Consider the following 20,249-nt stretch of genomic DNA (forward strand, 5'->3'; position numbering starts at 1 on the left):
ATGAGTGAATAACCACAACTGAGGAGGAGGATGGGAGCTGTATCTTCAGCCCTGAAAACAAAAAGAGCACATGTCCTCCTACTGTGCCCTTACCTGAACTTCTCTGTGGCCGTGGGATGATCCGCCAAGGTAGAGTTTGGGCGTAGATGTTGAAACATCCCTGATGCCCTCCCCTTCCTGCCTCCCAGAATATCTGATCTGCCACGAGCCAGCGACCCCCCTCCAAATGCACCTGCATCAGATGACTTCTGTCCCTCCCCAGTGTTGCAACCACAATCAAGTCGTGTCACCTCTTGGTCCTCGCCGCCACTCTGGTAGCGACAGCATTCTCCCCCAGCAGCCAGACTGAGCATCATTAACACGTAACTTCATCCTGCCGTCTCCTTTCTCCGTGTCCGCTGATGGCTCTCGCGTGGCCCTGCCCACCTCCCCAACCTTAGCTCATGGGACTCATCATTTTTTTCCTACTGTATCCCACCCTGGAATATGCCTTCTGCTGCTTAGAATACCCTTCCTTCCTACTCTCAGGAGTGGGCTTAACTGTCCCTTTCTAAAGGAGGTCCTTAGGCTATGGTTTCGTGTCCCACCCTGTCCTCCAACATCGGAGCATAAATCCAAGTAAAAACAATGTTGTATTCACATCTGTAAATTCCCACACCTTACAGATTGAGACATTCATGAGGCGGGGCTGGGGGGCACCCCTGTTTCTGTCTGGCTCCCTTGGCCTACCAGTGTTGGGGAATTGGCCATGTTGGGTTGGGAGGCCTCCTCCCGTGAGTCAGAAGGCTGTCACCCGACGAGCAGTGCGGCAAAGAGTTTTTGAAGCCTGCACTGTGGGGTCAGCCTCCTCAGTTCAAATTTTCTTAGCTCTGTGATGTTAGGTAGGTAATTGCATTCATAAGGACTTCGTTTTCTCCTCTGTAAAATGGATATACAACAGTCACTCCATCACATCATGTTAGAAGGATTGGATAATTCCATATACAACACTGAGTCCAGGACCCAGCACAGAGTTAAAACACTTAACCATGGAAGTTATTATTTTTATTGTGAGATAAAATGATAGGTACCTCAGTCATCATTAAACTGCATTTTGCTTTTCTCAGAAAGATCCTATGGAGCCTACTCCTTCTCTCTGGAAAAAAAGTCATTGATTGGGGACTCTGTCTCTTAATTCATTTATCAAGTTATTCATTAACCAGATATTAATGTACCTCCTACTCAGTACTGGGCCAAGTGCTAGAGAGAGTAAGGAGGGTCCATGCCGTTGAGGGAGGTGTAGTCACCTGGGGAGAGGACAGCAGGTCTACATCCCTCTCTCCCTCCTTAGAGGACTCTACTAAATACACTTTGCAAGTAGTCACTTGGGAGATTGGTCCAGAAAAATGGTAACCTTTGATTTGCCCTGTTATTGGTAGTTTCAAATAGGAGGGAAAGGATAAAAGGGAGGAGAGAGTACCCATCTCCTATATTAGGCATCGGGTAGGATTGAGGCAATCTTCTGCCCATTTTATCATTTGAGGAACCTGATAACGACAAAAAAGAGAGAGATGTCCCAGGTCATATAGCCCGAAACTGGTGAATCTGGGAATTTGGACCCTGCTGAATCTTGCAATGGTGTTTTCCATTCTTTGAGCTGCTGACTGCTTGGGAAACCAAGAAGGGAGCAACGTTGCTAATGCTGGTCCTGGTCGACGATTGAAATGGAAGAGGAAATTCATAGTTATGATTCCCAGGGCTGCTGTTACTTCCACTCTATGCGAACCTACATCCTAATCTCCATTCTTATACACTCACACATATATTCACATCCCCACACATATACATAGGTTTCGATAAAATTTAGTAGGGCTTCTACTTTCACTCTTCAGGCTGTTCAGGTGTGGGCATTTTATAAATAAATATGCACTAATGGTGTTACTATTATTGCTGTCCCATAAATTTAACAGCACATGCAGGGAAGCTCCAGGTGTGCATAGCACCTGAGATACGGTTACTTAGGGAACCAGTGTTACTGAGTCCCTGCCATGTCTACCTGAGTGATGCCTCAGTACAGCTCCTCCTGCAGAAATAATCTGTGCCCTTCCATCTGAGCACACGGAGCCAAGTGCCCCTGAGGGTGAGGAACGGAGTGTTTTTATAAATATGCAGGGATGTGTGACGGGGATGCCAGACCTTAGTCTAGGAGGAGCCAGGACACTGCACTGGGCCTCGGGGCCTCCACTGATAACATGAGCAGGTCTAGCAGCCGACAGTTACTGAGTGCTCAGTATATGCCAGGCAACGTGCTGAGGGCTTGAAATGCGTAACGAGGCAGAAAGAAGTTAAGGAAGCTTCCCAGGGATGTTAGCTCACGATAACTGAGCCTTGCTCATCATCAGCCACTGTGCTGGACACTTGTTGCTTTAGCCCAAGCAATCTGGTGAGAAGCAGATATTTTAATTATTTTTGCTGTATAAATGGGTACATTGAAACGTAGGAAGATCTGAGGACTGGTACCAGGATCTTCAAATAGGAAGGGGCCGTGCCGGTGCTTGATCCCAGCTCTTTGGGATCCTGAGGACTGTGCTCCTAACTCTTCCTTTTTTATTGACTACAGAAGTTCGCAGTGTTAAGAAATTATCGAGCTGGGTCTCGAGCCTTTTCTGTTTGATTGCAGAGCTCGGAAACCGTCCGTGTCAACAACTTCTCTTCTGTGATCATGACGTAGCATCTCCCAGACAGAAATGCCTTTATGGAGATAAAAGGGACTTCCTCCCCTGGGAAGCCAGTCCTGGTTTTGGCCGGGACCCTCGGTGTCCCCTTCTTCTCAGCCCTCACCGGGTTGCGACATCCTCAGGAAAGCAACCTAGCAGTTTTCCTGGTACAGTGTCATTGTGTCTCCTGGGGACCATTTCGCCTCTCTGACCATCGTCCCTCCAGGTCTGGGCTGTGATTGTCTCCCCAGTGAGTCTTGCAGCCTGCCCAGGCCACGACACACACCAAGTGCATGGGGAACCTTTCCAGTGAAAGGGGTGGGGTGGGGGTCTCTTCTAAACTTGAACATCCCTGAGTTTCCTTCTGGGAATGGGGACTTCCCGTCTTTCCCATTTATTCATTTAAGTAGGGTCCTGGGTTCTTGTGACCTATTGCTGTGTAACCAATGGCCCCCAAATGTGCAGGTTGAAACAGCAAACACATATTACGCCTTTCTTATCTCAACAAACATGCATTTATTATTTGTTGCTTTGACAGACATTTACTCCGTGGGTCAGGGACCCTGGCGCCAGGCACCCGCTCCTCCAGCCCGGGGTGTGTCGTGAGACTTCAGGTCAAGTTGTCAGCCAGGACTGTGGTGCCCTCCCTCTCAAGGCTTGACTGAGGAAGGATCTGCTTCCCAGCTCCCTCACGTGGTTGTTGGCGGGATTTGGTTCCACGGGGCCTGTGAGCCCGAGGCCACCCTCACATCCTTGTCCTGTGGGGCTCTCTAGGGGGCAGCTGACAGCAGGGCATCCGGCTTCACCAGAGCAAGAAAGAGAGAGGAGGCAGAGAGAGCGTGAGCGAGATGGGAGTCACAACCCTCTGTACCCTGGTCGTGGAAGTGACATCTCACACTTCCGTGGTATTCCATGTGAGAGAAGCAAGTTGGTAGGGGAGGGGATTACACGAGGCTGGGGATTCCAGGAGGCAAGACCATCTGGAGCCATTTTTGGAAGCAGCCTACCTTGGTCCCCTGCCCTCTTTCCTTTTCTTCAAACCAGATCTTCCTTTCATTTCAGGCGATCGGTGCTTTTTCATGTCCGTAGACTTGAAGAATGATGGATGGCCAAGCTTCAGGTTCTCGTGTTCTAGCCAGAATGTTCTTTAGCCTCCCAGTAGGAACATCCTCTGGTTTTCTTATAGGCTGTCTTTGCAGTTTAAGATTTCTCCCTCTAACCCAAGAGCCTCTCCTTGCTTTCCACCCCAGAGGTGTACTTGTAGATCTCTTCCTTTATCACAAGGTCTTTGGGTCCCACTCCTTGAGATCATGAAGTCCCTGCAGTATCCTCAGCACCCAACACAACGTCTGGTGCTTAGGAGATACCTACCACATCTTTGCTGACCAGGTGAATGATTGAAGGTGTGTTTGGGGTTAGTAGGGCGCCAAGAGGGCCGGCCTGAAAGGACATGAAGTATCATCTAGGATAAAGCCCACTCTCCTTGCAGTGGACTGCCACGTAAGCTGCGCCCTCCTGGCCTCTCTGGCCTCCTCTGCCAACAGGGTCCCATTGTCCCTGCCACTCCAGTTTGTGGGCAATGTCCTGTCACACATCTCCTGGATCACCTGTCCACCTTTCCCCTCTGCTGACTCTCATCTTACAAGCCTCAGCTCTCAGGAATTGCCCTCTGATGTCCAAACCTGGATTGGGATCCCCTCTACTGCACCAACGTCTGGCACCACGGCAGTCTCCTTGCATTGCATTCTCTTCAGATCCTACTACCCCCGCTGGACATCGAGACTCTTAGCAGCTCTGGTCTTTTTACTCTGGCTTAGAGCACAGAGCTCAATGCAGAATGGGCCCTCAAGAAATATTTGTTGAATGCATGGGTTGCCTCTTGTTACAGACAGGGAGACAGATGTCCAGAGAGGGGAGGGATTTTGCTGAAGGTTGCTTAGTGCATCATGGCTGAGCAATATTTAGGTTTACTCTCTTGTTCCCTGAGACGCAGCTCTTTGCACAGGCCCCAGGCACTTCCTTGCTGCTAAAGGACAAGACAGACTGTGAGTCTAGCATGTCCCTTGGGCTAAAACCACTATTGTTCTTTTGGAGGTGGCACATTAAACCAGCAAGCTTGAAAGGTTTAAGCCCAAAATGTCAGCCTGAACCTGGTAGAGGCCTCTGCATGGAAATATGCTGGGGCAGACACGCTGCATGGGAACATTCCCTCCGCACTCATTTTTTCCTTCTTTTGTTCTCCTTTATATTCTCGCCTCAAAGGTCTAAAGGCAAAGCTGTTTATCTCCAAATGGCTGTTTAAACACAATGCAAATGTGCTTTTGCTGAAATGTTAGTGGTCTGAAGAAGAGGCAATGGATTGGAAAACCTGAGGAAAAATGCCCCTGTATTTAAAGAGCTGGAGGCAGGTGTGTTTATTCTAATAAAGTCCCCGGGTGCTTAGCAGCCAAACTCCTCCATCTGAGAAAGGAAAGTGTCCTCTGTCCCAGGCAGGGCCCCAGTGCCTTCCTTGGCAAGGGGGAGAGGGTTTGGCTGCCAAGGAGACTCCCCCCCCACCCCGAGAAGACAATGTGCTTCAAAGACCACATCTCCATCTAGTTCCCTAGACCTGATGCTGCATAAGCCCCGCAGTGATGCGAGAAGAATGCAGATGATGCTGGGGTCACGGAGATCAAGGTGCAGTCCCAGCTGTGCCTCAGACTGGGAGGCACAAGTGTTGGACAAGTGTAATTGGGACAAGTGTTGGATCTCCCTGAACCTCATTTTTCTCATTTGTAAAATGGAGATTGTGGTGCCGAGCCCAAAGGGTTGTTTAAGGACTAGGTGAAACAATGCAAGTCAGGTACCTGGGCCAGGGCCTTGGATCTCAAAGTTGCTCCTGTAGGTCATCACATTATCACATAGACCCGAGTTACATTTCCAGCTCTGCAGCTTACGAGGTGAGTGTCCTTGAGCAGAGCACTTCTCTTCCCTGAGCTTCACTTCCCTGATCCATAAAATGGGAATTCCAAGGATTGCTTTGAGGAGCAAACAGAATAATGGGTGCAAAGGGTCCAGCAGAGGCTTAGCGTGTAGCAGGTGCTCTGCGTGCATTTGAACCTTCTCTTGCTGAAACCTCACTATCCTTCCAGGCTTACAGTCATTTTTCCACTTCTGAGTCATCCTGAATTTATTCAGATAGTTTCCTGGACATAAAGGCCAGGCTATGTATGTACAGGTTTTACATTTCATGATGATGATGATGATGAAGGCTACTCTTCTTGAGTACTCTGCAGTGTACTTTTTCCTATTTAATCTTTCTGATGAAGCTGGAGTAGATGCCATTCACATTTTACATATCAGGATAATGAGACTTACCAAAGGGCAACCAGAAAATAGCAGAGCTGGGATCTGAACCCAAGGTTCTCTAACTCCAAAGTCCATATTCTTCCCATTACCTTAGTGTACTATGCTTTAGACTTTGCACCAGTATGTTGAGGTTGTTTTGTGGGAATACTTGAGCATGGTTTATTTCGACTGTATGTTTGACCAAAGTATCCTAGTTCAGCCCACCTAATATACAGTCATTTGTGGGATCCTATGGCCAGTGTGTCACATGGACAGAGAGGGTAGGATGCACTACACTCTGGATGTATATTCCAGAAGATCCTGGCTAAGGTGGGAGATACTGGTTAATAAATGACAACTATCCCAAGTGGTGAACTGAGAAACACTTGCTGTGGGAGCTGGGACCAAGGGAATCTTGATCTGGCTCTACACGTCGTGACTCTGGTCAGGGCTCTCCTCCTGTCTACTTTCTAACCATTTACATAGTGAATTCAACTCACTAATCTAAAGGCCCTCCTCCAGCCATCTCTTCTGGCTCCATGATTATTTACTGCATGTGGGAATCAAAGGATAGAAAATGTGTTTGAAGCAAAAAGAGTATGAGGAACCTACCTTCCAACTTCAAAACCAAAGGACTGCCTGAGGGAGGAGGAATGGACATGAGACTATGGGATCTTAAGGAAAGGAACATGTCCAACTGGTTATAGCCCTAGGAGGTGACTTATGGAAGGTTAACAGTGAAGGGAGATTTCATAGTGTATTGTTAAGAGCTTTGGGATCGACATCTGGATTTGAATCCTGGCTTTGCTGCTCAATAACCTTCTAGCCTTGGGCTAGGCTCAGTTTCTTCATTTGAAAAATGAAATGCTAACAAAAATTTATGATTGATCCAATAAAATAATTACCTAAAATATTTAGCACAACATGTCATACATAGTAAGTGCTCTAAAAATAAAATATTACCACCACTACTATCATCATCATCATCATCATCATCATCACCATCATCCATCATCATCGAAATGGGTTTTCTTTTGAGCTAACAAGCTCCCAGTTCAGGTGATGCTCAGACACAGGTTGGATCACCATGGGGCAGAGCACTGTAGGGAACTACGTGTATTGTGTGATCTCTTAGAGTCAAAGCCTTCTTAGTCCCTCATGAATCTGAGATCCCATGACTCAGAACACGTAATACGTGTGGCAGGAGTTAGAGAGGGCATGAGGTTTCTGTGAGTTAGGGCAACTTCCAGGAGGTAGGAACTCCCTGGTCTTACAAAGTAGGTCTGCCGTGGACATGTTGATAAAAATAGGAAGAGCAACACACGGCCGTGTGGAGTGTGTGCAGCTTGTCACAAGGAGAGGTGCAGGCAAATCGAAGTACAGCAAGGGGTTTAGGGGCCGTCAGACAAAGCCTTGTTTCCCATGATTTCTCAGGTGCATTCTGAGACTCAGGACAAAGGTGTGAGGAGGGAGGAGCACGGAGATTTGGTGGATCTCCCTTCCCTTAGAGGCAGTGTGATGCAGTGGAAGAAACGGAGAATTTGGAGGTCGATAGGTTGGTTATATGACCTCTTGCCCTTAACTTGTTATGAGCCTTTGGGCAAGTGAATTAAGCTCTCTGCGTTTCCATTTCCTCCAAGTATCAACACTGGCAGCATCGCCTAGAGTTTACGACGGATAGAGGGAACAGGGGAGATTTGTAGGTACAGGACGGCATGGCTGACCTAGTGAATGTTAAATATACAACACACATTGTTCCGTGCCTCCTACTTCCACAAACCTTGGACCAACATCCAATGACGTCTTCTTGGAGGACAGAATAGTGACTTTTTCTGCATGCTCTGAGGAAAAGCAGCTAAAAATGTGCCTTTCGTGGAAATGGGAGACGATTGGTCCCATCTTCCTCGGTAGCCATGGAAACATGCAGTTGCTCTTTGCTCTGTCCTTCGGCACCCACTACTTGGTCCCCCGCTCTTCTCGGCCACTCCTCGTTCCATCAGGGGTGTGGGCTGAATGTGGCGGGTCTAAGAGGGTGAAGACACGGGTCAGGCACCAGGGTCTTAAGAACATTTTTATTTTGTAAGTCATTACCAGCTGATGATCACCTGTGGCTCTGGAAATCAAGGGCCACCTTACCTTCCTGCTTTCCCATTTATTTCTGAACCTTTCTGGAACTTTAGCTCTTAGAATTGTCACCACGGTTTCTCCCCCACACTGCACTTTCATGCACTGAGGACAGCGTGTTTTTCCTTCCCCTAATGCACTCCATCAGGCTGCTAAATATCAGTTGAACAGTCTTTAACCTTTCAAGCTGGCCCCTTGTACCTGCTATTTTCCTTCTTTGCATATATTTTTCTGTGACTCCGAAATTCCATTTTCTGTAAACAATCTTCTTCCAATTGAGAGATAATTGACATGCACCACTGTAGAAGTTTAAGGTGTACAGCGCATATTGGTTTGACTTACATATTTTGTGAAATGATTACTGCAATAAATATAGTCAGCATCCATCATCTCCTATAAATGCAATGAAAAGAAAAAGCAAACAAAAAAAAAAGAAAGAAAAAGAATGCTTTCACTATGATGAGAACCCATTTACCCTCTTGATAACTTTCATGTGTGCCATATTGCAATGTTAGCTGTAGTAATCATGTGCCACGTTGCACCCCTGGTACTTAATTTGTCTTATAACTTCAAGTTTGTACATTTTGACCACCTTCCTCCTTTTCCTCTCCCTTCCCACTCTCGGGCCTCTGGCAACCACAAAGTTAATCTCTTCGACTTGGGTTTGTTTTAGTTTCTGTTCTTTTTTAGATTCCACGTATAAATAAGATTATACAGCATTTGTCTTTTCTCTGACCTATTTCACTTAGCATTATGCCCTCAGAGGCCATCCGTGTTGTCGCAAATCGCAGGATCTTTCTCATTTTTGATGGGTGAATCATACTCCATCGTACGTGTGTATGTATGTATATGTGTCTCTATATGTGCACACATGCACCTGTCCATGGATAGTTAGGTTGTTTCATGTCTTGGTTTTAGTGAATAATTCTGCCGTGAACATAAGGGTGCAGATTATCTTTTTAGGTCACTGTAAAGCTCCATTGTCTTTTAATCCTTGGGAACCAGAAGCATTTAGACATTGGAGTCAGACAAGACTGACCATCACAATCTCCTCGGTTTTCCCAGTGGTTAGGCTTGGGGTTCCATTTTTAGCTAGATGTAGTAACCTCTCCTTTGGGAGGCTATTGTAACTAGAATCTCTAACACAAAGCCTGGCATAGGGGAAACAGTTAATTATTGGGAACTGCAGGTGTAATTAATAGTCACCTTTGTATACATGTTTAAAGTGGCTCATTTTTCCTACTTTGTTTCATTGCATAATGGCTCCATAATATATTAATAGTTTTGGAAAACATCAGGTTAAATTCTGCTAAAGAGAATGTAGTGCAGGCCTGTTCAGAGATTTTAATACCAGATATGTAAATGTACCTACTCTAGGACTTCAAGAGGTGAATATAGAATCTGGCACAGCCCAGAGTTCCTTGAAAATGGAAATTTTGTTTTCTTTCTTTTATTTATTTATTTATTTATTTATTTATTTTATTATTTTTTTTTTTTTTGGAAATTTTGTTTTCAAGATATATTTTGTTTGATGAGAAATACAGTTGTGGCCCTTCAGGACATTTAGGTGTGGACACTAGGCCCATGGGTGGGGGCACAGGTTCTCATGTTACCTCCACACCTCGCCATTGAGACCTGGGTATAGTGTCGTGAAAAGGACACTACTAGGCTGTGGGTCAGATGTGGCTCCCAGGCCCAGTTATTCCTCTGATGTCTAAGCGTGAGTTCACCATTAAGTCTCAGGCTCATTTGTATAGTGGAATAGTCGCAATGCTTACAGCATGGAGTTTTGGTGAAAAGTGAATGAGGTATTTGGGAATAATTCGTAAATTAATAAGCAGTGGAAAAATGTGGTGCCACCAGTGCCGTCTTTGTCACCAACACCATTGTTACGTCTCCACTGTCATCACCTTAAAGTTACATCCGTACTTCCAGGCCCAGCCGTCTGCAGCTGCCATAGAGAGACCCCAAGAGCCTCGTTCTGCATCTGCCACCTGTGGCTTTATCATCGATAGGGGGCCACAATCCAAGCTTTATCCATGGAGCAGAGCCAGCCAGAGTTGTTCGCCCACTGGCCTCACAGGAGCACGCTGAGCTAGTCGAGGCCATGTAATATCTTCTGCAGCTCAGAAAGGAACAGAAAGGGCCCACCTGCCCCTTCACTGTCCAGTCTCCTTGTAACATCCCCTCAGGTGATGTGGAGAAGCTCCCTTGAAGACCTAAGGTCAACACCCCATTGTAGTCCCCACGGGCTCCAGGGTAAGCTGAGGTCTGTAAGCAGTTTGATAGTTAGGGTTAATTATTCTCTTTTCAAGCCATATCTGGCATGTTGATAAAAAAAAAAATTATGGAGGTAGTGGCTAAGAACTTCTAAAGCCAAACGGTTTTTCATTTCATAAACTTTGAGCTGCCTGGCCCTCGCTGAGTGGTGAGCTTAGTTTCTTCATGTGTAAAATATGAGTGATAATAGCGCCTCATGAAGTTTCTGTAAAGATTAAGTCAAGTACCCTGTGAAAAATGTTTCGTTATATTGTCTGGCACATAAATGTTTTCATAAATAATAGTGATGCTGATGGTGATGGTAACTGATGACAGTGATGGTAGCAGTGGTGATATTCTCTGCTAGGAAAGTCATTGTAAAAAAGAAAATCTATGCAAAATATGAATTTGGAGAAATAAAGTCAAACTAGCAGTGTTTGGTTTGGAAGAAAGAAGACTCAAGACAACCTAACTACCACCTTTCACTAACTACATAGCTGCCCCCAAAGAGGAGGTATTAGAGGCATCTTATTTGGCCTGGGCAGCAGAAGCTGGTGTGTAGAGTGAGTGTCCAGGGCTGTGAGTACAACTGCCTGAGAGGGGAATTGCTGCTTCACAGGGATTGAGTTTGCTGTCTCTCTAGGTATGTGGAGGCTAGATGAACGCTTGCACAGACTTACATGTTTTCTTAAGATTTTATTTATTTATTTGAGAGACAGAGCACGAGTGTGTGAGAGAGAGAGAGCATGAGCAAGGGTGAGGGGCAGAGGAAGAAGCAGACTCCCCTCTGGGCAGGGAGCCTGACATGGGACGCGACTCCAGGACCCTGAAGTCATGACCTGAACCTAAGGCAGACGCGTAACCGACTGAGCACCCCAGACGCCCCTGCACAGGCTTACAAAGGATGACCTTATGGAAGATGGAAGATTGGGAACGCTGCAAATGATGGAAAGGGTACTGTGGATTTGAGAGTGCCAAGGTCAAAGAGCCAGAGAACGCAAGAAACTAGTTCATGACCAAGATGGAGGTGAGGAGAGACTTGGCTCCAGGTGGGCAAAACAGGGACCGAAGGGAGGAAACGACTGGTCCCCCCCCACACCCCGCCCCGACACCTCACACTAAAGTAGTATGTGCACTCTCCAGCCATGAGGCAGGCTGAGGAGAGGGAGCCGCCTTCCGCAGAGTCCCGAGAGTCACGGTTTTAAGGATTCTTTCCTCTGGCCGCCGGTGTGACACTTGCACTTGTCAGAGGATGTGTCCCAATTTTAGTTTCCAGAAATACACGAGGAAGCACAGAGGTGCTGGAGCTCAGGGACGGCAGGGATCTCATGAGGCATTCAGTGAGGTTAGTGGGGAGCACCAGGATGCACGTGCTCGCCCTGACATGTAGCAGGATTAGCAGCTTCTCAACGGCCTTTCGTATGATTTCTGCCTGGAGAGGTGGTGGTGGCGGGGAGACCAGTCGTTGCCAAAGAGTGTGAATGAATGCATTTGACTGGAGAAGGAGCAGTAGCAGTAGTTCAGTACTGACAGCCCGTGGGTAGAATGGAGAACAATAGTGAAGCATTCATTCATTCATTCATTTACTCATTCATCAAATCGATGTTTATTGAGCACCTAACACATTCAGACACTCTTATAGACCCTGGAAATAAGAGGAAGGCACAAGATAGGAGGTCTGGGACGTAGTAGATGCACATCAAGTAACTACTTATTGAATGCGCTCATTCTCAGGAAAGGTCATTGAGGTTTAGAGGAGTGAGGTGACTTGCCCGTGGGGGCCAGCAGCTAAGTGTAAGAGCCAGAAGTCCAGCCTGAGACAAAGAGCCTTCTGTCCTGCTGATCTCTGCAAGCAGCGGGGATTTGGAGAACTGAGAAGAAAGGAAAAATAAGGTGTGTGTGCTTAGCATTGCACTTACGATCTCCCATTTCATCTAAACAGCTTCTCCACCAGTTATGGGTTGTAATCACCATTTCATAGACCAGAACACTGAGCCCCTGAGAGTGTAGGTAACTTGCCACAATTTAACAGTGAAATGGGAGAGTCTGAATTTAAATCTCTATGTTTAAAACCCAAATCCAGCCTCTCCCTCCTATCCTAAATGGCTTTTCTACCTTTTCAGCTCCTCCGCTCTCATGTCCTGGCCTCCTAAGATCCTCGTTCCTGACCCCAACCCCATATGCCATTTGAAGGAAGAAATGATTTCTCAGCTGAGGACTTAGTCTCCTGTCCCCCAGAGATATATCAGGAGGAAGGGATCAATAGGAGTATGGCAGCTTTAAGTTTTCTGCACACAGTGGTCTGATGGGGTTAGATCTATTTTCTTCATTGTAAAATGTGATTGATTCAATTCCAAATTTAGCTTAAATGTGATTTTCCTCCCTCAACCTGGCATCTCCAAACTGAGAATCAATCAAACCCCAAATTATAGGCAGCGTGTGGATCAACAATACTGAGTTATTTCCGGTCGAATTTCTCCAGCAATGAGTTTTATGCCATTCTCTGTTGCCATGAGAAGAGTTGAGGGGTAGGAGGGAGGGGAAATGAAAGGGAAATTAGATTATTAACTTTCTCCAGTTCCAGCAATCAATACGCCCTGGTGTAATTCTATTCCTACAGCACAGCACTCAATCTCTCTCTCTCTCTCTCTCTCTCTCTTTCTCTCTCTCTCTTGCAAGTGATGAGAGGGGAAACTACGAACCAGGATGTGAAACAGGTATAACTATGACCCTAGCCATCTGACGATGCTCATGTGACGATCTGGAGCTATCATGTGTTGATCTGAGCTACCATTTATTGATTTTTTTTTTCCAATCGCATTTGCTATCTTTTGTCTTCCAATCAGCTCTGAAAGAAGAACACCCTTTCTGTTTTTCACACGGGAATATTTTGTCTTATTAGGGCTAGATTGAATGGCAAGCATCCCATGGAGATTCTGTGGTTAAGCCGGGACTTGAACACAGCCATATCTAGCTTCAGAGGCTATGCTCTTTCTGCAACTACATGATGCCACTGTGTGACCTTTGTTCTGGAGTGAGGTGGAAGATAATGTGATATAGGGGAGAGGATGGAAAGAACTGGTTCTCATCTCTCCTCTGCTATGTACAAGTTGGGTGACCTGAGAATCATATGGTTGTTATTTTCTTCTGTTTGTGTGTAAAATGGGGATAGTGGTAACAGTTCATTGTAAGGATTAAGGGAGGTAATTCCACTCTACTAAAATGTAAGCTTCAAGAACTTTGGCTTTGTTCACTATAATTTCCTCTTTGCCTGGAACAGTATAGAGAAAGAAGTGATGTTCAATAAAAGTCAGTTGGATGGATGGATGCGTGGGTGGGCAGGTGGGTGGGTGGATAGATGGGTGGACGGATGGGCGGATGGATAGGTAGACGTAAGGGCTAGGTGTAGAGCCTGGATCACGGCAAGCATTCCACAAATGGAGGTTCTCTTCCCTGTCTCTGCTTCCTACGATGCCATACGAGCCTGGAGGAGAAGGAGGTGGGTTTTTTGGGAGAGGTAGTTTCTACCTTGCCGCTGTCAACAGCTCCTACTCTGAGCTAAATGCTGATGATCAGTTCCCTGGGCCAGGACCTCTGAAGAAGTCACCTCTGTTTGAGTTCCACTGTGAAGTTCCTGCCAGATACAGTTGCCATGGAAACTCCCCAAGCCCCATGGACAGCTCCACAGGCATCTGGCCTAAGTGCAGACTTGACCTGCATGTTTTCTTCTTCCCGGACTTCAGAGACAACCATGGTGATTCAGGCATTCGGCTGAATAAATGGCTGCCCCAGGACACTGTTCATTCACATTCTCCCCTCCACTCCCTCCCTCTTCATCTGACTGTCCCTTACTATCCACTCTTTTTGTCTTCAGTTCCTTAAAGAGCAAGTCAGTTCCTGATATGTTCTGATAATGTGTTGGACACAGAACTCAATGTGTCCTGGTTTCTGCCATCAATGATTAGATAAATACTGATACTCGGCTTGGAAATGATCATTTACTAAGGGCCTGCCATGTGCCAAAAACTGTGCTAGGCGTTTGGCATTTGCTGTCTCATTTAGTTCCCACCATACCATTAAAGGATATGCTGTCTTGTTCCTATTTTCCAGAGGAGAAAACTGAGAGGCCATACGCTGATGCAACTTGACTCTCCCCCCCCCCCCACTAATTCTTATTGAGTGTGGATTACTGTGAAGGTTTCAATGACATAGGACATAGGACAGTCAGGCCAGCGTGAGTCCAGGGAGACAGTGTGAATAATCCCATACCTGCCCCTCTGCCCTCTTCCTATGGAGCCTGGGTGGCATTTCTGGTGGTTGGTTAATTAGTGAAAAGAATGTCTTGGTCACATCCGCCTCTGCTGCTGTGTGGGCTGTGTCTGAGAGATGCCTTCCAGGAGCCCCACAGGGTACTGTTCTCCATCCAGGGCATCTGCCTCCCCAGTGCCTAGAGCCTCTACCTCCCACACCTCACTCTCTGGGTCACTGTCCCAAGAATATGTTCATGCTGGACTCATCCTTACATGTTCGTCCCCTCAGAACAGAGAATTTTGAGTGGAAACTCAGCGCTGCTGCTGACTGCTATTTTGGGGGGTTTTATTAAGTATCTAGCCTTGGGGCAATATGTTGACTTTTTGAAGAAAGATTTACACAAAGCACCAACTCCTAGTCCATACCCTTTGTAGGAGACAGTGTCGATGTTAGGTTGCTTATATTAGTTAGTCACTAAAGCATTTATATTTCAGAGTTTGGAATAGCTTTCCGTGGCTCCCAGAAGAGAGAGAAAATACATTCCCCTTTTTTTTACTGGCCATTTTAGGCTTAGGAATTTCCTATCTACCTGATATCAGGACCAACTTTAAAATTTTTATTGCTATTCCATTTAACAGATATTCAACAATTAGTAAATACAGCAACCACAAATAGATAAATGGTCTGTACCATAAGCTATGCCTTGTCCTAGGACTAGCAATAAAGATAAGGATGTTATTCTTAAATTAAGGAACTTCTAGGTTCCAGGCTTTTTTTTTTTTCTATTTTATTTTAAAGTTTTAAAATTACAAAGACAGCAAATTCTTCCCGGCACAAATAACACTTGTTTAAAAAAAAGGGGGGTGGGGGGCGGACCACGCGCAAGTGCGCATTTTCCTATATTATTAAAAATAAAAGACGACTGTACAGGTTTTTTCTCTCACACTGAGCCTAGTGTGAGAGATATAAAGATGGTGAAGATGGGATCCCTTCCTTCAAGAATCTCACTGTTTATTAAGAAAAATAAATACCCATATGAAAAATCCAAAGTCAGCTGTCCATGAGGCTTCCTACTGTATTAGGATTCACCATCTGGCAGTGTTGCTTGTTTATGGCTGGCGTGGTTTTTGATTGGTCACCACCTGCGTCTGCTTACTAATATGTTACTCTCATCCCTGGAAGTGCAGATGTGTTTACTGAGAACCTACCATGTTCCAGACACAGTGATAGGCATTGGAATACAGTGGTACGCAAAGGACACGGTGCCTGTCCTCGAGGCGTTTACCATCTAGTTGCTAGAATCTAGTGTTTGAACAAGATATTTTGAGAGACACAACACATGCAGGCTGTTTGCCTAGAGGGAGAGCAGTTTACATTTGAGGTTAATCTCAATGAGCAATGAGGGTCAAGGAAACAAGTGGATTTCTATGCAAAACAAATAATACCTATGGTAATGTTAGCACGATGAAGTGTTGACTGGGATGGCACTGCAGTTATGCAGCCCTGCCCACACCTGGCCAGGTAAGGGAGGGCAATAGGAGGTGTGGGTGCAGAGGCCCACCGTGGAAGGCGTTGGATGCCAGGCTAATGAGCATGGACAGCATCCTGTATCCAGATGCTATAAGACAGGTCAAGGGGTTCCAGCAGGGAATAAGGTGGGGCAATGTGCCTATACCTCGCTCATTCTACAAGCAAACGGACAATAGAAGAGAGGAGGGGAAAGAGGTGAACCTACTAAGGACGTAGAATAAATAGGACTGCATGATTGTACAGATGCTATAAAGGAAGAAGCTGGAAGAGTGAAGGGAATCTAAGCTCCTGGCCAGTTTTAATGGTGGTGTTCTCAATAAGTTGGGGAGTGGGGAGGAGGAGGAGGAGAAGCAGAAGAGGGAGGTAGATGAGGCAGTAAAGGTTTAAAGAGAAGATGACATGTCCAGTTTCAAACATGTTTATGTCATGCCCTTGGGACTTCCAGAGGGAGAGGTCTGGGAGGTTTGGGCATAAAGATTTGCTCAAAAGAAGAGCCTAGTGGGTGATAGAAATTTGGGAGCCATTGCTCTAAAAATAGTAATCAAAACCTTGAAAGTAGATGTGAATAGCAGAATTTAAAGAATGAGACCCAGTGGGGGCTTAGTTAGGACACAGTCCACAGACTTTCTTTGCTGGCCCAATGCTCTGCTGGCCATGCAAATCCAATCTACTCATTCTACTGTATCCATTAAATTGTCTTTAATTTTCCTGAGCAAAAACTCCCCTCCCCATCCTGTGCCCGCTCTATTAGTTCTTCATACAACTTACCTTGAATTGTAACTAGCTGTGGATAAGCCTGCCTTTGCCCCCTACCCTGGAAGCTCCCGAAGAGCAGAAACTATTCTATCCCTGCTCTGTGTGTGTCTATATAGTAGGCGCTCACTAAAAACCTGTGAAATTAATTTGAACTGATTAGCTTCCACCATTCTGTGAAACCCAGTTAGATGACATTGTGTGTACACACCATGCGGAGTAATCATCACCACAAACTGTGAGCTGTTTCTTACTGTCCTCATCATACACGTACGGAAACTGGGGTTCACAGAATGAAACAGCTCACGACACACCCAGTGAGGGCTAAAGCCCAAAGTTGAAGCTATGGTTGTCAAACTCCAAAGCCCATGCTCATTCCTCTAGGCTCTGTGAATTCAGCACTTCTCACTTCCTCCTACTTGCTGATAAAGCCAGTAGAGAATTTAATATCATTTAAATAATTATCAATGATGACCAGGCTAATCAAGAAGGGAGGAAGGGGAATTGCACAGTTTTCATGAGGCTTGTTTCTTTCATCTACACTGAAGGGTATAATAAGCCCATTTTCTAGAGAGTGAAGTTGAGACCCATAAAAGGCTGCTATGTCATGACAAGCACAGAAGTTGGAAAAAATGGTTTCCTTCCCCAGCTTTCCATTTGGAAAATAGAAAGATTCCCAAATTCCATGCTATTCCTATTTTATCACCTCATGAACTTAGGCATCTTTGTGTATATTTTTGTTATTAGGTTTGCTGAAAAGCCCAGTGAACAAGACAGCCTTGACGTTGATTGCTGTGAGCTCCTGCATCCTGGCCATGGTGTGTGGCACTCAGATGTCCTGTCCACTCACCGTGAAGGTGACTCTGCACGTGCCTGAGCACTTCATTGCAGATGGTAAGAACCAAGAATAAAAGATGCCCCATACCTGCTCATCACCTTGCACCCATCTGGTCAAATGTCCTCCACAAATGGCACACAATTAGATTATTTTAAAAAGAGGGGGGGAGCATCTAAAGGGCTTGAAAGAAGCCCTTATGACTTGGAATCCTGGATTATTTAAACGGAACCACAGACTGCTCTTTGCCATAGGTAAGGTTAAATTTTGTTAAATAGAGGAAGAATTCAAATGTGAGTGCAGAAAGATTGAGCTAGAGAACCTACTCTTTCTTATTGCTTATGAATCCATTCCTAACTAAAAATATCCATCCCCAAATACTATTTGCTAATTAAAAAACATGACAGACAAGATCATATAAGCTTTGTTGGAATTTCCCAAATATCCTGGAGAATACTCATATCTCATCCCCTGTAAATGTTATATCCTACTCTTCACCCAATTACTTTGAATTAATGAGACACTGTAGCCACTATAATCATTTGCAAAGCATGGCCCAAGAAATTGATTAAGGTGCTTGATAGCTATTGTTAAAGTGCCCTTCAGAAATCTGTTCCACTTTATATACTCCAACAGGATGTGGTGGCACCTATTTCCCCAAATGCTTGTCCAAGTGCTTGGTACTACTGTGTTTAAGTGTATTAAAGGTTATCATAAATACAATGAAGAAGACATATGAAGTATGCTGCTTAATAAATTTTTCCATAAGAGTCCACCCAGATCAAACCATAAGATATTCCCAGTATCCACAACTTCCTTATGCTCCCTACCCATGAAAGCCCTCCCAGAGGTAACCAACCACCCATCTGACTTCTTGCACCATATTAGCACCATTATTTTTTTAAAGATTTTTCCAGCTGGATATGTCTTGGTTGTTTTTGAGATCCTTACTCAGTATTTGTCAGATTTATCTCACTGTAACTCACTTTTGTGTTTAATTTGTAAGTTCATGTTCAGAACATAGCACCAATCCCTTTAGTATATTTTATTCAAAGCAGAACTTCCACTTCCTTTCTCTGTATCATTCAGGCTTCTATTAATGCATCCTGTGATTGCTCCCACTTCACCATGTGATTGAGCCTCTACTTGTTTTTCATCTGAACTGCAAATAAGTTTAGTTTTTCTCATTTTATATGCATGCAGTTGATTTTCTGGCCTAAGCACAATACTTGTGGTACATTCCTGTCAAATCACATGTGCATGTATAACAGGCAAAAATGTTGAGTGTGAGATAACAAAGGAGTAGTGGAGGGAGGCAAAAGGAATTGAATTTACAGAAGCACCTAAGTCATAGAGGCTCATGAAGATTGGGATTGGAAGAATTACCAGAGCCTGGATGTGGTTGGCATATAGAGATAAAAGACTAAGAGTGATGAACAATGAGTTTGGAAAAACCAAAAGGACAAATTTTGGCCACTGTTGAAAGCATGTGACCTTATTTTAGCTTCAATAGTCTCTGCTCTTTAACTGTAGAATGATAGGCTTTATAGCAACATTCAAATTTTGAATATTTTCATGCATGTAAAAATAGAGCTCCTAAGAGTCTAAGTAACCTGCTCAGGGTCATGGTAAATACTTTAGTGGCTAAGAGCACAGGTTATAGAACAATACAAATATGAATTCAAATAGCTGAATCTGTTATCTTCTGTGTCTATAGCTAAGTGACTTACTCTCTGAGCCTCAGTCTGCATCTACGATATAAGTATAGTAACAATCCCTATCTTAATGGGTTATTGTTAAACCTACAATTCCATATTTATCAGATTTTCAGATAACATATAGTTGGTAAATTGCAAAATCAAGGGATCCCCCAAGAAAACTCCAAAATTGTTGTGATGGCTCAGAAGGATAGACAAAAATGTGATGAATTAAGAGATGCCCTTTCTCAGTGGTCCTTATTCTGTCCTCTGTCATAAATTAAAAACTTTACAACTTCCTGTACAGTTATCTGTTTCTACCTCTAGAATGGAAACCCTGTGAGGGCAGGAGTTGTGGCCTCTGGGAGAGATATCATATCCCTGATAACAAGCACACTGCCTGGTAGATGCCCAGTAAATATGTGTTGAATGAATGAACAGAACCTGAATTAAAGCAGATTTAAGATTGGTTGCATGGGAAATCTTCTATTAGATCTCAATGAAGAAAGGGGAGACTGAGTCTAGGAAAACTAAAGCAGGAATTACATAGAGATCAAGGATAATTGAAACTGACCATGGAGTGTACAAGTACTGGAGAGTACAAATATGGCAGGCACCTCTAGGGGAGCTAGCCCAAAAGGTCTCATCTCAAGGTTAAATGGAACCCCCTTCCCTACATTTTGCATTGTTTTGGTTAGGAATGTGTCCTTTAAAATAAGTCTGTTTGGGTTCAAATTCCAGTTTCCTTATTTTATTGCTGTGAAATATAGGAAAGTC

At 44.9% G+C, this 20,249-nt stretch overlaps 1 protein-coding gene across 5 annotated transcripts in view; it reads left to right on the forward strand.

Moving 5' to 3' along the window:
* ASTN2 (astrotactin 2) overlaps positions 1–20,249 on the forward strand; it is an 854,920-nt gene that overhangs the window by 323,165 nt on the left and 511,506 nt on the right. For all 5 annotated transcript variants that reach the window (XM_072727526.1, XM_072727523.1, XM_072727524.1 and 2 more), the window contains one exon: positions 17,688–17,834. In XM_072727526.1, coding sequence (XP_072583627.1) covers positions 17,688–17,834 — 147 coding nt within the window. The remainder of the gene's footprint in view (positions 1–17,687; positions 17,835–20,249) is intronic.

The sequence above is a fragment of the Vulpes vulpes genome, chromosome 12, assembly GCF_048418805.1.
Source record: "Vulpes vulpes isolate BD-2025 chromosome 12, VulVul3, whole genome shotgun sequence".
NCBI classification, from domain to species: domain Eukaryota; kingdom Metazoa; phylum Chordata; class Mammalia; order Carnivora; family Canidae; genus Vulpes; species Vulpes vulpes.